This window comes from Oncorhynchus kisutch, linkage group LG17 (genome assembly GCF_002021735.2).
Source record: "Oncorhynchus kisutch isolate 150728-3 linkage group LG17, Okis_V2, whole genome shotgun sequence".
In the NCBI taxonomy this organism is placed as follows: Eukaryota; Metazoa; Chordata; class Actinopteri; order Salmoniformes; family Salmonidae; genus Oncorhynchus; species Oncorhynchus kisutch.
Genome location: NC_034190.2, coordinates 71475144 through 71499372, shown reverse-complemented (window position 1 = coordinate 71499372; position 24229 = coordinate 71475144). Strand labels below are relative to the sequence as shown.

Sequence of the window (24229 nt, the reverse complement as noted above, 5' to 3'; positions counted from 1 at the left end):
GAGCATGTGACAAATCAAGTTTGATTTGATCTAGTTTCAGTGGAAAGTGTCCCTTCCTTCCTGTAGACAGACAACGCTCCACAGCTAACCTCTCTAACTCCCATGTCTCTACCCATCCACCCATCCATGTGGAGGTATAGACAGAAATAGCCCTTGCTGGCAGATGGAAGATAGAACAAGGGAGAAACTTTGAGGGAGGAGTGCAGGGAGGCAGGGATGGAACCAGATGAGTCCGTCTCAATGCTGTGGAGAACATCACTGGAGGCATGGAAACATGGCTATGACTGATGCAGATGTGTCTTAATGTACGTTACACCTAGTACACTTCTTCAGGATCAGATGTTACCTGAACAGACATCACCCCAATATATATATACACACACACACACACACACACACACACACGTTAAAGAAAATGAGAGACTATGGAAATCAAATTTATGAAAGCATTTTAGGTAATGTAATTATGCAGATTGTGACAGCATGTTGCGATTGTTTTTGTTTGTGAATGATATAGCAATTACATGATGATAGAATGTAATCAATTAGTTCTGGAAAATGGTTCTTAGGAGAACGAGTAGTAATGTCATTGCCGAAGTCTCTTGTTTACATGTTGCCAAGATTCTTTGATACCTATACTCTCATTTAGTTGATGTCTGCTATTTCTGTTACAGTATTGTAACTACTTTGAGGCTTGGCTATTTCAAATTCGATGGACTGTACTGACTATTGACGATACTACAATGATTACATATTTTATTATAGATCACAGCTGGAGATTTTAAACACCCTTAGAAAGCACTCAAATCACTCACTTAAAGGACTCACTCTTTTTTCTGTACTTATTCAAAGCAAATAAAATTTAATTGGATTCGTCACATACAAATGTTAATGTGAGTGTAGCAAAATGCTTGTGCTTCTAGTTCCGAGAGTGCAGTAATATCTAACAAGTAATCTAACAAATTTACAACAACTACCTTATACACACACATGTAAAGGGATGGAATAAGAATATGCACATATAAATATGTGGATGACCGCCGGCCATGCAAGATGCAATAGATGGTATAAAATATATCTTTATTTAACAAGGCAAGTCAGTTAAGAACAAATTCTTATTTACAGTGAAGGCCTAGGAACAGTGGGTTAACTGCCTTGTTCAGGGGCAGAATGACAGATTTTGACCTTGCCACCTTTCGGTTACTGGCCCAACGCTCTAACCACTAGGCTACCTGTCGCCAGTATATACAGTATATAAATATGAGATTGTCACACCCTGATCTGTTTCACCTGTCTTTGTCATTGTCTCCACCCCCCTCCAGATGTTGCCCATTTTCCCCATTATCCCCTGTGTATTTATACCTGTGTTCTCTGTTTGTCTGTTGCCAGTTCGTTTTGTTTCGTCAAGCCTACCAGCGGTTTTCCCTCTGCTCCTGTCTCTCAATTGTTCCTGTTTCCTAGTTTTCCCAGTGTTTGACCATTCTGCCTGCCCTGACCCTGCCCTGACCCTAATGCAAATTAATTACTTAAAAATCATACAATGTGATTTTCTGGATTTTTGTTTTAGATTTAGTCTCTCACAGTTGAAGTGTACCTATAATAGAAATTACAGACCTCTACATGCTTTGTAAGTAGGAAAACCTGCAAAATCGGCAGTGTATCAAATACTTGTTCTCCTCACTGTATATGTAAATATCGGTACATTTCATTGCCCTTACGCCCATTAACACATGCAACACAGACAAATAACAATTAAATGAAATACCCATATAAATAGCTATTCACGTTTATTTGTCCCCATTAAAAACTGTAACATATCTGTCTAGGTTGGAAATGTTGCTGTTAAACTACATGAAATCATTTTTATTCTGAACTGGAATAAACTGATTGATCACATCACACAGATGTAGACCAGAAAACACACACACACACACACACACACACACACACGCACACGCACACGCACACGCACACACACACACACACACACACACACACACACACACACACACACACACACACACACACACACACACACACACACACACACACACACACACACACACACACACACACACACACACACACACACACACACACACAGAGAGTCCTAATGATTGGTGTGTGACAGGTTGAAGTTTTCAACAAGCAGGTCTATTCTGGGCTCCTTTTTTGACAGTTGAGAACCCTGACTCGCACAGGTATGTGGTGCCAAACTGCATCAGAACATCTACCGCTTTCTCAGTCAGTTTCTCAGCCTCACAAAGCATCTTGCGTCAATCAGTGTATTCCAGTTGAGAATAAAAATGATTGCTTGTATTTTAACAGCAACAGTTTTTTCCCATCTTCATCTGTACTGTTACTTAGGGTTGCACATCAGTAGTATACAGTAGCTTGCTTTGGCTAACGTTAGCTAGCTAGCTATTGGCTGTGTACAAGGGGATTGTTTGAAAGAGAAACTCACATCGACTACTATGAGAGATGGTGCTCCCTTATGACAGAAGTGCCTTGCTAGCTGACTTAGTTTTGTCGAAGAACTGTTTCCTGAAGCATTCTGCCCTGTTCTGAAAGAACTCCCTGGGTTTACCATCATGCTGTGGATGTTTGGTCAGGACCTGTCATTTTAATTTGTTCGTTTTGAGAGACACATTACTAAGCACGTCCATGCACAAAACACATTGTGGGCGCTCCTCGTTATTTCTCAAAGTTTGTATTAAACCAAGAGAGAGAAACTCATCGCTGTATTTGCATTTCATGACAATGGAACTCAGTCAGAACTTGTGGCTATGCTCAGTGGGAATGACAAGCCAGTGGCTGACAGCACATCATCTGCTGCTGAACAACAGCACTGCAGCGTATGAGTAGTGTTGTGATCTTCAATAAAACTGCCAAAAAAAGAACCGGTAAATCTTAAAGCACATGGTCATCTTCCACCCAGTCGCGCAGCTGCCAAACTGATCAGAGACACTGCTGCCAAACTGATCAGAGACACTGCTGCCAAACTGATCAGAGACACTGCTGCCAAACTGATCAGAGACACCGCTGCCAAACTGATCAGAGACACTGCTGTCAAACTGATCAGAGACACCGCTGCCAAACTGAGCAGAGACACTGCTGCCAAACTGATCAGAGACACCGCTGTCAAACTGAGCAGAGACACTGCTGCCAAACTGATCAGAGACACTGCTGCCAAACGGATCAGACACTGCTGCCAAACTGATCAGAGACACTGCTGCCAAACTGATCAGAGACACTGCTGCCAAACTGATCAGAGACACTGCTGTCAAACTGATCAGAGACACCGCTGCCAAACTGAGCAGAGACACTGCTGCCAAACTGATCAGAGACACCGCTGTCAAACTGAGCAGAGACACTGCTGCCAAACTGATCAGAGACACTGCTGCCAAACGGATCAGACACTGCTGCCAAACTGATCAGAGACACTGCTGCCAAACTGATCAGAGACACAGCTGCCAAACTGATCAGAGACACTGCTGCCAAACTGATCAGAGACACTGCTGCCAAACTGATCAGAGACACTGCTGCTAAACTGATCAGAGACACTGCTGCCAAACTGATCAGAGACACTGCTGCCAAACTGATCAGAGACACTGCTGCCAAAATGATCAGAGACACTGCTGCCAAATTGGTCAGAGCCACTGCTACCAAACTGATCAGGGACACAGTTGCCAAACTGATCAGAGACACTACTGCCAAACTGAGCAGAGACACTGCTGCCAAACTGAGCAGAGACACCGCTGCCAAACTGATCAGAGACACCGCTGTCAAACTGAGCCGAGACACCGCTGTCAAACTGAGCAGAGACACCGCTGTCAAACTGATCAGAGACACTGCTGCCAAACTGATCAGAGACACCGCTGTCAAACTTAGCCGAGACACTGCTGTCAAAATGAGCTGAGACACCGCTGTCAAACTGAGCCGAGACACCACTGTCAAACTGAGCAGAGACACAGCTGCCAAACTGACCAGAGACACAGCTGCTAAACTGACCAGAGACACCGCTGCCAAACTGAGCCGAGACAGCAACAGGGTAGGGAGTGTAGGAAAATATTCGACATCTAAGAAGGAGCATTGAAGGATTTTTTTGTATGAAGCTGTATGTTTGGTACTGTAGAACTGGGCATACTGTATGGAAGATTTGTACGGAACATCTTCTGGATACTGTACGGAACACACTGTACAAAATATTTGTATTAGAGTAGGCTACAGCAGAGCCTTATATTGCTCGTAAGGCTCTGCTATTCAGGATAAATTGAATGCAGTGAGTCAGATGTTTCTGTGACAGCTCTCGATAAATGTCATGTTGGGGAACATGATGCACACAATTTCCATAAATTCCAAACCTTCCCATGAGTTCTAAGGAAGTTGTCAAAACTCTTATCTTTCTTTCTATTCATTCCTTTGATCAATACCCCACTACTCCATCTAATAAATCCCCTATAGCATGATGCCCATACACTCACCTATCCGGACCCGTTTTACTGCCTTCGCGGAGCCCCACCGGGCCTTCACAACTGGACTGCCGACGTTATCTACCCGAAGGAGTTATTCGGCCGGCTCCTCCGTCGCGACGTTACCTGAACGCCCATCTGCGGCCTGCTAACCGTTAGCTGTCTTACCGGCTGCTATCTGAATAGACAATCGGACAATTTTTTTATTATTATTTTTTTTAAATTATTTTTTAAATTATTATTATTATATTTTCTTCTTGGGCCTCTATAACTATATCTATTGTTTTTATTTTTGTTGTTGTTGTGTGATTTCGATTAATCCCCTCTACCACACGGAACCCCACTAATCTACTGACGGAACGTAAGGGGTGGCTAACAGACCTCCATCCTATGCTAGCTTGCTACCGATGCCCTGGCTAGCTGTCTAAATCACCAACCAACCTCTCCACTCACCGGACCCTTTTGATCACTCGACTAAGCATGCCTATCCTTAATGTCAATATGTCTTGTCCATTTCTGTTCTGGTTAGTGTTTATTGGCTTATTTCACTGTAGAGCCTCTAGTCCTGCTCACTATACCTTATCCAACCTATTAGTTCCACCACCCACACATGCAATGACATCTCCTGGTTTCAACGATGTTTCTAGAGACAATATCTCTCTCTTCATCACTCAATACCTAGGTTTACCTCCACTGTATTCACATCCTGCCATACATTTGTCTGTACATTATACCTTGATGCTATTTTATCGCCCCCAGAAACCTCCTTTTACTCTATGTTCCAGACGTTCTAGACGACCAATTCTCATAGCTTTTAGCCGTACCCTTATTCTACTCCTCCTATGTTCCTCTGGCGATGTAGAGGTGAATCCAGGCCCTGCAGTGCCTAGCTCCACTCCTATTCCCCAGGCGCTCTCTTTTGACGACTTCTGTAACCGTAATAGCCTTGGTTTCATGCATGTTAACATTAGAAGCCTCCTCCCTAAGTTTGTTCTATTCACTGCTTTAGCACACTCTGCCAACCCGGATGTTCTAGCTGTGTCTGAATCCTGGCTTAGGAAGACCACCAAAAATTCTGAAGTTTTAATTCCAAACTACAACATTTTCAGACAAGATAGAACTGCCAAAGGGGGCGGTGTTGCAATCTACTGCAAAGATAGCCTGCAGAGTTCTGTCCTACTATCCAGGTCTGTACCCAAACAATTTGAACTTCTACTTTTAAAAATCCACCTCTCTAAAAACAAGTCTCTCACCGTTGCCGCCTGCTATAGACCACCCTCTGCCCCCAGCTGTGCTCTGGACACCATATGTGAACTGATTGCCCCCCATCTATCTTCAGAGTTCGTGCTGCTAGGCGACCTAAACTGGAACATGCTTAACACCCCAGCCATCCTACAATCTAAACTTGATGCCCTCAATCTCACACAAATAATCAATGAACCTACCAGGTACCTCCCCAAAACCTTAAACACGGGCACCCTCATAGATATCATCCTAACCAACTTCCCCTCTAAATACACCTCTGCTGTCTTCAACCAAGATCTCAGCGATCACTGCCTCATTGCCTGCATCCGTAATGGGTCAGCGGTCAAACGACCTCCACTCATCACTGTAAAACGCTCCCTGAAACACTTCTGCGAGCAGGCCTTTCTAATCGACCTGGCCGGGGTATCCTGGAAGGATATTGATCTCATCCCGTCAGTAGAGGATGCCTGGATATTTTTTAAAAATGCCTTCCTAACCATCTTAAATAAACATGCCCCATTCAAGAAATTTAGAACCAGGAACAGATATAGCCCTTGGTTCTCCCCAGACCTGACTGCCCTTAACCAACACAAAAACATCCTATGGCGTTCTGCATTAGCATCGAACAGCCCCCGTGATATGCAGCTGTTCAGGGAAGCTAGAAATCATTATACACAGGCAGTTAGAAAAGCCAAGGCTAGCTTTTTCAAGCAGAAATTTGCTTCCTGCAACACTAACTCAAAAAAGTTCTGGGACACTGTAAAGTCCATGGAGAATAAGAACACCTCCTCCCAGCTGCCCACTGCACTGAAGATAGGAAACACTGTCACCACTGATAAATCCACCATAATTGAGAATTTCAATAAGCATTTTTCTACGGCTGGCCATGCTTTCCACCTGGCTACTCCTACCCCGGACAACAGCACTGCACCCCCAACAGCAACTCGCCCAAGCCTTCCCCATTTCTCCTTCTCCCAAATCCATTCAGCTGATGTTCTGAAAGAGCTGCAAAATCTGGACCCCTACAAATCAGCCGGGCTAGACAATCTGGACCCTTTCTTTCTAAAATGATCTGCCGAAATTGTTGCCACCCCTATTACTAGCCTGTTCAACCTCTCTTTCGTGTCGTCTGAGATTCCCAAAGATTGGAAAGCAGCTGCGGTCATCCCCCTCTTCAAAGGGGGGGACACTCTTGACCCAAACTGCTACAGACCTATATCTATCCTACCGTGCCTTTCTAAGGTCTTCGAAAGCCAAGTCAACAAACAGATTACCGACCATTTCGAATCTCACCATACCTTCTCTGCTATGCAATCTGGTTTCAGAGCTGGTCATGGGTGCACCTCAGCCACGCTCAAGGTCCTAAACGATATCTTAACCGCCATCGATAAGAAACATTACTGTGCAGCCGTATTCATTGATCTGGCCAAGGCTTTCGACTCTGTCAATCACCATATCCTCATCGGCAGACTCGACAGCCTTGGTTTCTCAAATGATTGCCTCGCCTGGTTCACCAACTACTTCTCTGATAGAGTTCAGTGTGTCAAGTCGGAGGGTCTGCTGTCCGGACCTCTGGCAGTCTCTATGGGGGTGCCACAGGGTTCAATTCTTGGACCGACTCTCTTCTCTGTATACATCAATGAGGTCGCTCTTGCTGCTGGTGAGTCCCTGATCCACCTCTACGCAGACGACACCATTCTGTATACTTCCGGCCCTTCTTTGGACACTGTGTTAACAACCCTCCAGGCAAGCTTCAATGCCATACAACTCTCCTTCCGTGGCCTCCAATTGCTCTTAAATACAAGTAAAACTAAATGCATGCTCTTCAACCGATCGCTACCTGCACCTACCCGCCTGTCCAACATCACTACTCTGGACGGCTCTGACTTAGAATACGTGGACAACTACAAATACTTAGGTGTCTGGTTAGACTGTAAACTCTCCTTCCAGACCCATATCAAACATCTCCAATCCAAAGTTAAATCTAGAATTGGCTTCCTATTTCGCAACAAAGCATCCTTCACTCATGCTGCCAAACATACCCTTGTAAAACTGACCATCCTACCAATCCTCGACTTTGGCGATGTCATTTACAAAATAGCCTCCAATACCCTACTCAACAAATTGGATGCAGTCTATCACAGTGCAATCCGTTTTATCACCAAAGCCCCATATACTACCCACCATTGCGACCTGTACGCTCTCGTTGGCTGGCCCTCGCTTCATACTCGTCGCCAAACCCACTGGCTCCATGTCATCTACAAGACCCTGCTAGGTAAAGTCCCCCCTTATCTCAGCTCGCTGGTCACCATAGCATCTCCCACCTGTAGCACACGCTCCAGCAGGTATATCTCTCTAGTCACCCCCAAGACCAATTCTTTCTTTGGCCGCCTCTCCTTCCAGTTCTCTGCTGCCAATGACTGGAACGAACTACAAAAATCTCTGAAACTGGAAACACTTATCTCCCTCACTAGCTTTAAGCACCAACTGTCAGAGCAGCTCACAGATTACTGCACCTGTACATAGCCCACCTAAAATTTAGCCCAAACAACTACCTCTTTCCCAACTGTATTTAATTTTTATTTATTTATTTATTTTGCTCCTTTGCACCCCATTATTTTTTTATTTCTACTTTGCACATTCTTCCATTGCAAAACTACCATTCCAGTATTTTACTTGCTATATTGTATTTACTTTGCCATCATGGCCTTTTTTTGCCTTTACCTCCCTTCTCACCTCATTTGCTCACATTGTATATAGACTTGTTTATACTGCATTATTGACTGTATGTTTGTTTTTACTCCATGTGTAACTCTGTGTCGTTTTATCTGTCGAACTGCTTTGCTTTATCTTGGCCAGGTCGCAATTGTAAATGAGAACTTGTTCTCAACTTGCCTACCTGGTTAAATAAAGGTAAAATAAATAAACTCTTAGAAGAAAGGGTTCAAAAAGGGGTTCTTTGCGTGTTGAGTGTTAGGGTTCTACCAAGAACCACTTTGATCAGAATTACCCTTTTTGAAATACAAGTGTCCTTTGTAAGGAAAAGGGTTCAATTGTCATAAATACACAGAAAAAAATATGAATGCAAAATGTAAAGTGTTGGTCGCATGCTGGAATAAAAGATCTCAGAAATCTTCCATTTGCACAAAAAGCTTACCATAAGCCGCCTCCAACATCCTTTTAGAGAATTTGGCAGTACGTCCAACTGGGCAGGCATGGACAGGCATAACCTACGGACAACAAACACAATTGCATTTTATCGATGGCAATTTGAAAGCACAGAGATACCATGACAAGATCCTAAGGGCCATTGTCGTGCCATTCATCCGCCGCCATCACCTCACGTTTCAGCATGATAATGCACGGCCCCATGTCTCAAGGATCTGCTACAGGATCTTTGCATCCTGCAGCACAAACTCCAACCAGTTCTGGGACACTGTAAAGTCCATGGAGAACAAGATAACCTCCTCCCAGCTGCCCATAAATCCACTATAATTGAGAATTTCAATAAGCATTTCTCTACGGCTGGCTATGCTTTCCACCTGGCTCCCCCTACCCCGGTCAACTACCCGGCACTCCCGCAGCAATTCGCCCAAGCTTCTCCCTTTTCTCCTTCACCCAAATCCAGATAGCTGATGTTCTGAAAGAGCTGCAAAATCTGGACCCCAACAAATCAACCGGGCTGGACAATCTGGACCCTCTCTTTCTAATATATCCTTCCTGTTTGGCCCTGTCCGGGGGTGTCCTCGGATGGGTCCACAGTGTCTCCTGACCCCTCCTGTCTCAGCCTCCAGTATTTATGCTGCAGTAGTTTATGTGTCGGGGGCTAGGGTCAGTTTGTTATATCTGGAGTACTTCTCCTGTCCTATTCGGTGTCCTGTGTACTTCTCCTGTCCTATTCGGTGTCCTGTGTTCTCTAATTCTCTCCTTCTCTCTCTCGGAGGACCTGAGCCCTAGGACCATGCCCCAGGATTACCTGACATGATGACTCCTTGCTGTCCCCAGTCCACCTGGCCGTGCTGCTGCTCCAGTTTCAACTGTTCTGCCTTCTTATTATTCGAACATGCTGATCATTTATGAACATTTGAACATCTTGGCCATGTTCTGTTATAATCTCCACCCGGCACAGCCAGAAGAGGACTGGCCACCCCACATATGCTCTCTCTAATTCTCTCTTTTTTTCTCTCTCTCGGAGGACCTGAGCCCTAGGACCATGCCCCTGGACTACCTGACATGATGACTCCTTGCTGTCCCCAGTCCATCTGACCGTGCTGCTGCTCCAGTTTCAACTGTTCTGCCTTATTATTATACGACCATGCTGGTCATTTATGAACATTTGAACATCTTGGCCATGTTCTGTTATAATCTCCACCCGGCACAGCCAGAAGAGGACTGGCCACCCCACATAGCCTGGTTCCTCTCTAGGTTTCTTCCTAGGTTTTGGCCTTTCTAGGGAGTTTTTCCTAGCCACCGTGCTTCTACACCTGCATTGCTTGCTGTTTGGGGTTTTAGGCTGGGTTTCTGTACAGCACTTTGAGATATCAGCTGATGTACGAAGGGCTATATAAATACATTTGATTTGATTTGATTTGGTCACACCTGATACTGACGGGTTTTCTGATCCACTCCCCTACCTTCTTATTTTATTCCCAGTCATATGAAATCCATAGATTAGGACCTAATTTATTTATTTTAATTGACTGATGTTCTTAACTGTAACTCAGTAAAGTCTTTCAAATAGTTGAATGTTGCGTTTATATTTTTATTCAGAATACTTACATTTTGAAGGCTAATAAGGCCGGTGGAACCTTTCATAGAGGGTTCTAGGAAGAACCCTCCAAAGATGTTTTCTGCCCCTCCCAAAATATAGAATTTGTAGATAATTGGCCCTCTACCTGGGACTCACCCACAAACAGGAACAAGCCTAGCCTGCTGAGGAGTGACGGACTCCATCCTGGCTGGATGGGTGCTCTCATCTTATCTATGAACATAGACAGGGCTCTAACTCCTCTAGCTCCACAATGGGATAGGGTGCAGGCCAGGCAGCAGGCTGTTAGCCACCCTGCCAGCTTAGTGGAGTCTACCACTAACACAGACAGTGTAGTCAGCTCAGCTATCCCCAATTGAGACCGTGTCTGTGCCTCGATCTTGGTTGGGAAAAACTTAACATGGCGGTGTTCGCTTTAGCAATCTCACTGGAATAATGACTGCCTCCATTCCTGTCATTATTGAAAGAGATTGTGATATCTCACATCTCAAAATAGGGCTACTGAATGTTACATCCCTCACTTCCAAGGCAGTTAGTCAATGAACTAATCACTGATCATAATCTTGATGTGATTGGACTGAAACATGGCTTAATCCTGATGAATTTACTAACATGTTAAATGAGGCCTCTCCTCCTGGTTACACAAGTGACCATATCCCTCGCGCATCCCGCAAAGGCGGAGGAGGTGTTGCTAACATTTACGATAGCAAATTTCAATTTACAAAAAAAAAGACTGCATTTTCGTCTTTTGAGCTTCTAGTCATGAAATCTATGCAGCCTACTCAATCACTTTTATAGCTACTGCTTATCGGCCTCCTGGGCCGTATACAGCGTTCCTCACTGAGTTCACTGAATTCCTATCGGACCTTGTAGTAAGTAATAGCAGATAATATTCACATTTTTGGTGACTTTAATATTCACATGGAAAAGTCCACAGACCCACTCCAAAAGGCTTGCGGAGCCATCATCGACTCAGTGGGTTTTGTCTAACATGTCTCCGGACCTACTCACTGCCACAGTCATACTTTGGACCTAGTTTTATCACTTGGAATAAATATTGTGGATCTTAATGTTTTTCCTCATTATCCTGGACTATCGGACCACCATTTTATTACATTTGCAATCGCAACAAATAATCTGCTCAGACCCCAAACAAGGATCATCAAAACCTATAAATTCTCAGACAACCCAAATATTCCTAGATGCCCTTCCAGACTCCCTCCACCTACCTAAGGATGCCAGAGTACAACAACCGGTTAACCACCTAAATTAGGAACTAAATGTAACCTTGCGTAATACCCTAGATGGAGTCGCAACCCTTAAAACTAAAAACATTTGTCATAAGAAACTAGCTCCCTGGTATACAGAAAATACCCGAGCCCTGAAGCAAGCTTCCAGAAAATTGGAACGGAAATGACGCCACACCAAACTAGAAGTCTCTTCAGACCAGCTTGTAAAGACAGTCCCGTACAGTATCAAAGAGCCCTCAATGCTGCTTGATCATCCTATTTTTCCAACTTAATTGAGGAGAATAAGAACAATCCAAAATGTATTTTTGATTCTGTCGCAAAGCTAACTAAAAAGCAGCATTCCCCAAGAGAGGATGGCTTTAACTTCAGCAGTGATAAATTCATGAACTTCTTTGATGAAAAGACTCCTTGCTGTCCCCAGTCCACCTGGACATGCTGCTGCTCCAGTTTCAACTGTTCTGCCTGCGGCTTTGGAACCCTGACCTGTTCACTGGACGTGCTATCTTGTCCCGGACCTGCTGCTTTGGACTCTTTCTCTAACTCTGAGTGATCGCTATGAAAAGCCAACTGACATCTACTCCTGAGGTGCTGACGTGATGCACCCTCTACAACCACTGTGATTATTATGATCTGACCCTGCTGGTCATCTATGAACATTTGAACATCTTGGCCATGTTCTGTTATAATCTCCACCTAGGAGATTTGCCTAGGTTCTGGCCTTTCTAGGGAGTTTTTCCTAACCACTGTGCTTCTACACCTGCATTGCTTGCTGTTTGGGGTTTTAGGCTGGGTTTCTGTATAGTACTTTGTGCTGATGTAAAAAGGGTTTTTGTTTGAATTTGATTGATTCTCGGGTAGAACACTTTCATAGAGGATTCGATGCAGAACTGTTCATAGAGGGTTCAAGATAGAACACTCTTCAAAGGGTTTTAACCAGCACCAAAAAGGGTTCCCCTATGGGGACAAACAGAAGACTCCTGTATGGTTCTTCTACTTAGCACCTTTTTTTCCCGAAGAGTGTAAATGCAGGGGACTTCACCTCGCCATCCCCTGTGGCCATATCAATTCGTTTATCACAGGAGGAGGGACCCACAGTCCCAAAGACTTCCTGGCTCCTGCAATTCCCGCTGTTCATTAAATTATGATATGTCTAAACTTTGTTATGTAAGGGCTATGCCTATGGGGAATATATGGCACTGTACAAAGAAATGCACCCATTATTGATTTCCATCCCTGCTTACCTTTTTGCAAACAAAGGAAATACATGTACTATACTTCTAAATAGTTATGGATGATACTCTGTCTGTTTCACAAATGGCACCCAATTCCCTATATAGTGCACTACTTTTAACCAGAGCCATATAGGCTCTTGTCAAAAGTAGTGCATTAGGTAGGGAAGAGGGTACAATTTGGGATGTAGCCTCTGTCTCCTCCCCGCCCCCAGTCATCCCATTCCAGGCACTCTGATTTGTATTCATTTTCTTGGTTCCTCAGCATGAAGGGTAGTTGGCTGTTGCAGTCTGATAGAGGAATAACATAGCAGCCCATGCTCTGTCATCTCTCCCTGGCAGTCCTTACAGTGAGCAGAGCCCTGTCTCTTATTGCCTCTCTCTCTGCTAGCTGCCCTCATGGAGCTCCATACATTTGACAGCAGGCAGGGGCCTCTCTCTCTCTCTCTCTACCTCTCTCTCTCTCTCTCTCTCTCTCTCTCTCTGCTAGACCCCTCTCATTCTTTGATTACAGTCTGTAGGGTAAGTGTAGCGTGCTGAAGAAGGAGCTCAATTTAATTAGCTTGCCCAGGTAGACATATGTAGCATACAGTCCTCTGGACAAGGCAAGGGCTCCTAGGACAAAGTTAAGAAAGGTAATAAGAAAGAAGAATGGGTTCCTTTCATTTTGGATACTGGAGAGGAAGGGGGTGCGCTCAGATAAGAGTAATTGGATTGCTATAGGAGCGGTCTGCACCTCGGGTTGGGGCGAGAGCTGATAACAAATGGCTAAGGGTGCCAGAAAGAGCCAGGCGGGGCTGGAGCTGAAGCTGTGCAGTACTTTTGGCCTCATCGGGCTTAAGTCAGAAGTAGTGCACTATATAGGGAATAGGATGCCATTCCAGTTTTAACCCAAGGCTCCAGCTTCCTGTAAACAAACCTAAACTGCAGCTCATTTAGCAAAGTGGATGGTTGCCTTTAATAGCAGGAGCCTACAGAACTCCCCGCTCTCTGTCACAGTCGGGTTCTAATAAAGCAGTGATGTAGTTGCCAAATTTTCCTCGATTGACATTTTGTTCCAGTGCGATAGTCTAATAAACAGAGGACACAAATATGTCACTACATTACACAGCGTAATGACTGTTTTTACCATGCCATGGGGACATCACTGATTCTCCAAAACAAATTAAGCCTGTTTAGAAGTTAACATTATGGTCAAGTGCATACAAACGGAAATAGGGTGGCACATTCTGTCTTATTAATATTAATGCAGACAACACAAATCACATGGGCAAGATAATACATTATGTTCTCTCTCCTGGGAGTATGACGGGTGTTAGAACAGTAGAACACTAATACATTATGTTCTCTCTCCTGGGAGTATGACGGGTGTTAGAACAGTAGAACACTAATACATTATGTTCTCTCTCCTGGGAGTATGACGGGTGTTAGAACAGTAGAACACTAATACATTATGTTCTCTCTCCTGGGAGTATGACGGGTGTTAGAACAGTAGAACACTAATACATTATGTTCTCTCTCCTGGGAGTATGACGGGTGCTAGAACAGTAGAACACTAATACATTATGTTCTCTCTCCTGGGCGTATGACGGGTGTTAGAACAGTAGAACACTAATACATTATGTTCTCTCTCCTGGGAGTATGACGGGTGTTAGAACAGTAGAACACTAATACATTATGTTCTCTCTCCTGGGAGGATGACGGGTGTTAGAACAGTAGAACACTAATACATTATGTTCTCTCTCCTGGGAGTATGACGGGTGTTAGAACAGTAGAACACTAATACATTATGCTGAATCATATAGTATAGCTGCAGCTACTCACTCCTCCTGTTTATTATCAAATAGAAGAACTTTCAGAAGTTTGCCCTCACATACAAAATTATTCTAGAGAGATCCATTATTTTAGGCTCACAATGAGCAGAGTAGAATTCCGGAAACAAAAAAGACTGATATAGATTAAAAGGGAAATTGAACAAGGTTTAGGAATTGATCTTCCCGCAAACGTTTCCTAATTGAATTCACAGACTCTCCAATAGAGCGATAACCCTGGTGGCATCAGATAAGTCACTACTGAACACATCCATCTCGGGAAGCAGTGATGGATCATGGATGACCAATGCTGCTGCGTGATCTCTGTGTTAATCTCCTGAGGCTGAGAGGAGAAGCTGTCTCAAATCTCAACTGGGATTTATGGAGCCCCATATGTTCTGAAAAAGCCGCTCAGTCAAGCTCCCTTGAGACTGAATCATGAGAGACAAGAGAAGGCATGATACACACTCATAATGGGTCAGATTTCAGTAGGGCTTGCCCACTGGGCAAAAACGGGTTGAAATAACATTGTTTCCATATCATTATCAACCTCAAAATTAAATGTGATGACGTTGAATCAACGTTCAAAAACGGATTCAATTTGGAAAATAATCATCAACGTAAAGGAATTCATGTTGAATTCATGTTAGTTTACAACCCAGCCAAATGCAAATCAAAAGTAGACGTTGAACTGACGTCTGTGCCCAGTGGGTGGTTATTTGCACATTCAACTATCTATTTTGAGGTTAAACTAAAAATCTCTTGAGCTGCTCATGAGAGCAAACTGTTAGTGTGTCTCCTATCCTAATGAATCCAGAACATCCTCCTCCTCCTCTCCTCTTAACATTATACTCTTAGAAAAAAGGGTTCCAAAAACGTTCTTCAGCTGTCCCCATAGGGGAACCCTATTCGGTTCCAGGTAGAACCCTTTTTGGTTCCAGGTAGAACTATTTGGGGTTCCATGTTGAACCCTCTGTGTAAAAGGTTCCACATGGAACTCAAAAGGGTTCTACCTAGAACTAAAAAGGGTTCTTCAAAGGGTTCACATATGGGGACACCCGAAGAACCCTTTTAGGTTCTAGATAGCATCTTTTGAGTGTAGATGGGAAATTGCAGTTAATTTTTTTCAGAAACTTTCTCAATCCCCAAAATAAGTCTAGAAGTTGGTTATTTACTATGGATTTGTTTTGTGTTGAAAAGGGCTCTTTTCAATTGAGAATGTCTTGGGTTGCAAAATATGTACTGTAAAAGGGGGTTAGTGAATGCAGAGAGCTCTTCTTCTGGATCCCCAAATATTGCTTGTTATAATCTACATGGCTCCGTTACTAATTGAATAATCTAAATGAGCTTTTCCTATATTTGATCATTTTATAGTGTCTTATTACTTTAGTCTGCATGTAACATAGTCATGGACTTTCTTCTCATTTACCGAGCAAAGCCCACAAGGACAAAACTAGAACTTTTGTCCATATAACTACACAGCTCATCTCTGTTTGATTCATTTTCTCACAAGAGGACTTCATCTACACATGACAAATGTAGCCCCACTCCCTGGCACCCTCAGTGGCAGATAGAAATGATTCTCACAATGATTCATTGCTAGAAATCTGTCCACCAGAAACACTGCCCTGTGATGTGCCCTCCCAATACACTCAGTCAGTCAAGCAATAGACATACAGTAGCACACATCACAATAACGTCGTATAGAGGGCAATGTCATGGTCACATAACATTCCTAGGTTTGCAAAGGGAGGGTATAGTACTGGAAACTTTAGCAGTTTACCAGTAAACAACCAGAATTTTGGTAACATTCAAGTTTACATTTAAAAAAAACATTGAGTGGCCTTTTTGTGTGGCCGTATTACATGTAAAATATATAAACTAATACATTAAGATTATTTTAAAATAAAATAAAATATTTTTTATTTATTTATTTTTATTTCACCTTTATTTAACCAGGTAGGCTAGTTGAGAACAAGTTCTCATTTGCAACTGCGACCTGGCCAAGATAAAGCATAGCAGTGTGAACAGACAACAACACAGAGTTACACATGGAGTAAACAATAAACACGTCAATAACATAGTAGAATCTACACTGCTCCAAAAAATAAAGGGAACACTTAAACAACACAATGTAACTCCAAGTCAATCACACTTTTGTGAAATCAAACTGTCCACTTAGGAAGCAACACTGATTGACAATACATTTCACATGCTGTTGTGCAAATGGAATAGACAACAGGTGGAAATTATAGGCAATTAGCAAGACACCCCCAATAAAGGAGTGGTTCTGCAGGTGATGACCACAGACCACTTCTCAGTTCCTATGCTTCCTGGCTGATGTTTTGGTCAATTTTGAATACTGGCGGTGCTTTCACTCTAGTGGTAGCATGAGATGGAGTCTACAACCCACACAAGTGGCTCAGGTAGTGTCCAGAGCATGGAGGCGCTACCAGGAGACAGGCCAGTACATCAGGAGACGTGGAGGAGGCCGTAGGATGGCAACAACCCAGCAGCAGGACCGCTACCTCCGCCTTTGTGCAAGGAGGAGCAGGAGGAGCACTGCCAGAGCCCTGCAAAATGACCTCCAGCAGGCCACAAATGTGCATGTGTCTGCTGAAACGGTCAGAAACAGACTCCATGAGGGTGGTATGAGGGCCCGACGTCCACAGGTGGGGGTTGTGCTTACAGCCCAACACCGTGCAGGACGTTTGGCATTTGCCAGAGAACACCAAGATTGGCAAATTCGCCAGTGGCGCCCTGTGCTCTTCACAGATGAAAGCAGGTTCACACTGAGCACATGTGACAGACGTGACAGAGTCTGGAGACGGTGTGGAGAACGTTCTGCTGCCTGCAACATCCTCCAGCATGACCGGTTTGGCGGTGGGTCAGTCATGGTGTGGTGTGGCATTTCTTTGGGGGGCCGCACAGCCCTCCATGTGCTCGCCAGAGGTAGCCTGACTGCCATTAGGTACCGAGATGAGATCCTCAGACCCCTTGTGAGACCATATGCTGAGCGGTTAGCCCTGGGTTCCTCCTAATGCAAGACAATGCTAGACCTCATGTGGCTGGAGTGTGTCAGCAGTTCCTGCAAGAGGAAGGCATTGATGCTATGGACTGGCCCGCCCGTTCCCCAGACCTGAATCCAATTGAGCACATCTGGGACATCATGTCTCGCTCCATCCACCAACGCCACGTTGCACCACAGACTGTCCAGGAGTTGGCGGATGCTTTAGTCCAGGTCTGGGAGGAGATCCCTCAGGTGACCATCTGCCACCTCATCAGGAGCATGCCCAGGCGTTGTAGGGAGGTCATACAGGCACGTGGAGGCCACACACACTGCTGAGCCTCATTTTGACTTGTTTTATGGACATTACATCAAAGTTGGATCAGCCTGTAGTGTGGTTTTCTACTTTAATGTTGAGTGTGACTCCAAATCCAGTCCTCCATGGTTGATAAATTTGATTTCCATTGATAATTTTTGTGTGATTTTGTTGACAGCACATTCAACTATGTAAAGAAAAAAGTATTTAATAAGAATATTTCATTCATTCAGATCTAGGATGTGCTATTTTAGTGTTCCCTTTATTTTTTTGAGCAGTGTATATACATTGTGTGGAAAAGGCATGAGGAGGTAGGCAATAAATAGGCCATAGGAGTGAATAATTACAATTTTTGCAGATTAACACAGGAGTGATAAATGATCAGATGAACATGTGCAGGTAGAGATACTGGTGTGCAAAAGAGCAGAAAAGTAAATAAAATAAAAACAGTATGGGGATGAGGTAGGTAAATTGGGTGGGCTATATACCGATGGACTATGTACTGTACATCTGCAGCAATCGGTTAGCTGCTCAGATAGCAGATGTTTAAAGTGGGTGAGGGAGATAAAAGTCTCCAACTTCAGAGATTTTTGCAATTCGTTCCAGTCGCAGGCAGCAGAGAACTGGAAGGAAAGGTGGCCAAATGAGGTTTTGGCTTTAGATATGATCAGTGAGATACACCTGCTGGAGCGCGTGCTACGGGTGGGTGTTGCCATCGTGACCAGTGAACTGAGATATTGCGGAGCTTTACCTAGCATAGACTTGTAGATGACCTGGAGCCAGTGGGTCTGGCGACGAACATGTAGCGAGGGCCAGCCGACTAGAGCATACAGGTTGCAGTGGTGGGTGGTATAAGGTGCTTTAGTAACAAAACGGATGGCACTGTGATAAACTGCATCCAGTTTGCCGAGTAGGGTATTGGAAGATATTTTGTAGATGACATCGCCGAAGTCGAGGATCGGTAGGATAGTCAGTTTTACTAGGGTAAGTTTGTCGGCGTGAGTGAAGGAGGCTTTGTTGCGAAATAGAAAGCCAACTCTAGATTTGATTTTGGATTGGAGATGTTTGATATGAGTCTGGAAGGAGAGTTTGCAGTCTAGCCAGACACCTAGGTACTTATAGATGTCCACATATTCTAGGTCGGAACCATCCAGGGTGATGATGCTAGTCGGGTGTGCAGGTGCAGGCAGCGAACGGTTGAAAAGCATGCATTTGGTTCTACTAGCATTTAAGAGCAGTTGGAGGCCACGGAAGGAGTGTTGTATGGCGTTGAAGCTCGTTTGGAGGTTAGATAGCACAGTGTCCAAGGAAGGGCCAGAAGTATACAGAATGGTGTCGTCTGCGTAGAGGTGGATCAGGGAATCGCCCGCAACAAGAGCAACATCATTGATATATACAGAGAAAAGAGTCGGCCAGAGAATTGAACCCTGTGGTACCCCCATAGAGACTGCCAGTGGACCGGACAACATGCCCTCCGATTTGACACACTGAACTCTGTCTGCAAAGTAGTTGGGGAACCAGGCAAGGCAGTCATTAGAAAAACCGAGGCTACTGAGTCTGCCGATAAGAATATGGTGTTGACAGAGTCGAAAGCCTTGGCCAGGTCGATGAAGACGGCTGCACAGTACTGTCTTTTATCTATGGCGGTTATGATATCGTTTAGTACCTTGAGCGTGGCTGAGATGCACCCGTGACCGGCTCGGAAACCGGATTGCACAGCGGAGAAGGTACGGTGGGATTCGAGATGGTCAGTGATCTGTTTGTTGACTTGGCTTTCGAAGACCTTAGATAGGCAGGGCAGGATGGATATAGGTCTGTAACAGTTTGGGTCCAGGGTGTCTCCCTGTGTCCAGGGGGATGACCGCGGCAGCTTTCCAATCATTGTGGATCTCAGATGATACGAAGGAGAGGTTGAACAGGCTGGTAATAGGGGTTGTGACAATGGCGGCGGACAGTTTCAGAAATAGAGGGTCCAGATTGTCAAGCCCAGCTGATTTGTATGGGTCCAGGTTTTGCAGCTCTTTCAGAACATCTGCTATCTGGATTTGGGTAAAGGAGAAGCTGGGGAGGCGTGGGCGAGTAGCTGCGGGGGGTGGGGGGGAGCTGTTGGCCGAGGTTGGAGTAGCCAGGAGGAAGGCATGGCCAGCTGTTGGCCGAGGTTGGAGTAGCCAGGAGGAAGGCATGGCCAGCCGTTGGCCCGAGGTTGGCGTGGCCAGGAGGAAGGCATGGCCAGCTGTTGGCCGAGGTTGGAGTAACCAGGAGGAAGGCATGGCCAGCTGTTGGCCGAGGTTGGAGTAACCAGGAGGAAGGCATGGCCAGCTGTTGAGAAATGCTTGTTGAAGTTTTCGATTATCACGGATTTATCGTGAATGACAAAGCTGTAAAACATTATCCTAAATATAAACCCTCAACTTGGTGGATACCATTGGTGTTTCAGTATAAAATATCCGTACTGTTTTTGTCAATATGTCAATATTTCTGGTGGCAGTTGTGAAAAAAGTCAATAGTTGGAAGAGTTAATTGAAAATAATGCCATTGATGCTTTTTTCATTCATTTGTCTTTTTTCTCTTGAACTACATGGTCATTCCACTAGAAACTAATGGACAATATGGACACATATATAAAAATAAAAAAACTATATATTAATACATTATGTCATTCAAGTATAAATTTAATAGCATCGATGTGGTCATGTTGAGTCCTTAGACATTCCATTGGTAATGATAGTTTGTTGTCATTGACACATTGTCAATGTCACTACTACCACTCTCCAAAACAAGGAAGCAAAAATAATTAGAACATCTTTCCAACCTTTGACCTCCATATCATAATGTAACAACAGGACAAATACAAATCAATAAAGGTTAACCCTCTCAGGGTACTCAGGGTTAAGATTAACATAAACACAGAGAAATCCCAATATCCATCTCAGACCTGGCCAGATGAATGAAAGGGGTTGGCGAGCTATTTGGAAGGAAACAGTGAAGAAGCGAGGGGGAAGGAGGGGGGGGGCGGGGTGCTGAAGCACGGGGCTGAGTCCTCAGCACTGATCAGAGCTGCATGATGCAGACAGACGAGGAGAAGGAGGGAGGGAGGAGGAGTAGGAGAGGAAGGAGGAGCGAACAGTGGAACATATTGGCTGAGGCTCGCAGCTCTCAGTCTTTCCTCTGTGCTTGGCAGAGCTGCTTCTCTATTTCTCTCTGCTCTCTCTCTCTATTTCGCTGACAAAAACACACGCAGGTAGGAGGGCTCACCCCCTCAAACTCTCCCTGCCTGCACCATGCTGCCCTGGAAAAGAAGTAAGTTTGTTCTGGTGCAGGATGAGGCCAAGACCAAGCCTAAGAGACTGATAGCTGGGCTGACCTACCAGTCCATCCTCTCCTCCCTGATGCGCTCCTGTCCCGACCTGCTCCCCGACTCGACCACTTTTGACTGGCTGGGCTCCATCTTCCAGACCAAGAGGCAGAAGGTGGAACTCAACAAGGAGGAGCCCACCTACACCGTACGTTACCTGGGGAGCATTGTCACCATCACGGCTAAAGGACAAGGCTGTACACAGGACCCAGTGGCTAAGATCTGGCAAAGGAGTAACTACGGAGAGCATAGCGTCAAGATGAGATTAACCGTGGGAGCTCAGGGCATCCAGATGGGCACCGACAAGACGGGCAAGAAGAAACCCACCCACCTCTACTCTCTGAACCGGATCACCTACTGCACAGCTGACCCCTGCCGACCCAAGATCCTAGCCTGGATCTACAGACATCAAGTCAAGAACAAGGCTGTGGTTCTCCGGTGCCATGCCGTTCTAGTCAGCAAGTCGGAGAAGGCCAGGGCCATAGCACACAGTCTTTACCAGACGTCCACCTCAGCCTTCAGTGAGTTCAAGCGGCTGAAGAAGCAGAGTGATTTCAGGCACTGCCAACAGCAGCTGCTGGGGGAGGACATGGTGCCGTTGATGCCCCTGAGGAGGCTGCTCAATGGGCAGTGCCACTACCGGCCACCTGCCGACAGCCCTGGAGGCCCCAGTACCACCGGTCTCTGCTCCATCGCAGAGGAGGAAGAAGAGGAGGAGGAGGAGGAAGAGGAGGAAGAGGAGGAGGATGAAAGGGAGGTGGAGGAAGAGGGGTACGAGGCGGATGAGGAAACTCTATCGGACACTGACCTAACTCATTCATATGGGTCATGTGAGATGAACCTAGGGGACATATTTGATGGACAGGACGAGTGTTATATCAACATCAACATAAACATCAGCGACAGCAACAACAACACACTGACATTTGTCAGCTCTCTAGTGTGATAGGACAGAACATGAACATGGATATCATATCACATCATCACAGAGCCACATTCCTTCTCTTCTCCTTCACTGCCTGGTCCCTTTCTATCACAGGTTATATCCTGCTTTATCACAGTGTGAAGAGGATACATTCTGTCTGTCAGGGAAGTTCTTCCCCACTGCTCTTCTGGGTCAAGGAAGAAAGAAAATGTATGTTTGGGAAAGGATATATTTTTCCAGATGGCTCAGACAGACATTGGCTTGACAATTTCAGTTGACTATAGCAATTTTGTGAGAGTATTTACAAAGAGGGCTGCGAGAAAGTGATAATAGCACAATGTAAAGGGAATAATCTAAGAGACTATTGAGAGAACTAGCACTGACTGAGCTCCTCATAATATTGCCATGCCAGGTGTACACAGCACCCTAAACCCAAGGTGTGTTTACTTCTGTTTTCCTTGATATTTTCTAAGTACAGTACCATTAATGTTTGTTGCCATGATTTTCGATTAACTTGTACTTTTTTCAGAGGTTATTTGTATGAAAAATATGTATACTTTCTACTAAGACAATCTGTATAATGTAATTTTCCACACTTGACCTTTCTGAGTGCATGTAACCCTGAGGAGAAGTTTAATAAAATGTTACTACAGTATAACCTCTGCAGATTTATGAATTAGGCTATAATTTAGGAATCAAGCCATTGAGTTGACATATTTATTGCTGACATTTGTTAAAGCCCTGTGTATCATTTCTGCATGACAAGTCAGCAGTGATGTTTAACGCTTACTCTCTTGTCTTTCTTAATGGGACACCTTTGATCTCAAAGTTGTTATGCTATACAGTAACTCCACACTGTGATGCATTTCTGACCAAGGAGAGAATGAAGAAATATGTCTAGTTTTTGTACATTTGTTTTTCATATGAACAAAACAGAGCTACATTCCCCTGAAGGTGTACTAGATTTCTATCAGCAGGATTAAGGCTGTATGTTTGCTTGACTGCCAAAATGGCAGAGATACTGAGGACAGAAAGGTCCATCTGTCCTTTACCGATGGATGGACCAGACTGCTAAATATTTTGGCTATTCTTTTATCAAATTTCATAAAGATAAAACCTTTACTTATTTGACAAAACCATTGTGATCGGGGTCTACATGGGATCTACATGAGATTACGTGATTTTCAAAATGTGTTGAATAAAATACCTTCACTTTTACCTAGTAAGAGAAGTGTAATTTTTTTATATGAGTGACACATTTAGACAATTAGCGACAATCAAAGCTGAGCATAGAGCGTTTGTCTGATTATGGTAAATCTGACAAATTTGATGCATCTTTCGACGGTATTGTATATTTTGATGTTAGTCAAAACAAGACAGGGAACAACAAAGAAATCAACCAAACACAAAGCTTCTCAGGGCCACAATTACCTTTTTTAATATCCACCACCACAAGACTGGTCTGCCACAGTCATGCCACATTACACCACATCTAAATTGGCCCTTGCCACTTGGTTAGATGTAGATCGGACAGAACCATCTCTGCTGGGATGGTATTGGCCACTCAGCCCTTTTCTTTGAGTGAACCAATTAATCAGAGAATTGAATAGTTCGGGAAATGAACAGAAAATACCTTCCTAGGCAAAAGAGGGCTATCTGTCAGAATGATACAGAACCAACTGAACTGAGATGGATACCAGGAAGTTGTCACAATCATCAACTATTTTACTGAAGATATGCTAATCTGGATATCAGACCAAATTATGCGATATTGCAGATAATGATTTGTGATGTGATTTTCTTGTTTGTTTTTTAAATGGTTTATCAGTTATCTCAAATGGAGATTGAATT

At 44.3% G+C, this 24229-nt stretch overlaps 1 protein-coding gene across 1 annotated transcript; it reads left to right on the top strand.

Moving 5' to 3' along the window:
* The first annotated feature begins 21225 nt into the window (after window positions 1-21225).
* On the top strand, window positions 21226-23596 carry LOC109907052 (protein FAM43B). Its single transcript, XM_020504844.2, has one exon. It carries the CDS (start codon window positions 21380-21382, stop codon window positions 22397-22399), a length of 1020 nt encoding a protein of 339 aa, XP_020360433.1. The 5' UTR covers window positions 21226-21379; the 3' UTR covers window positions 22400-23596.
* Window positions 23597-24229: the final 633 nt, after the last annotated feature.

What these genes read in the sequence shown, in the direction of transcription:
- LOC109907052 (XM_020504844.2), top strand. Translation starts at nt 21,380, where the DNA reads ATGCTGCCCTGGAAAAGAAGTAAGTTTGTTCTGGTGCAGGATGAGGCC.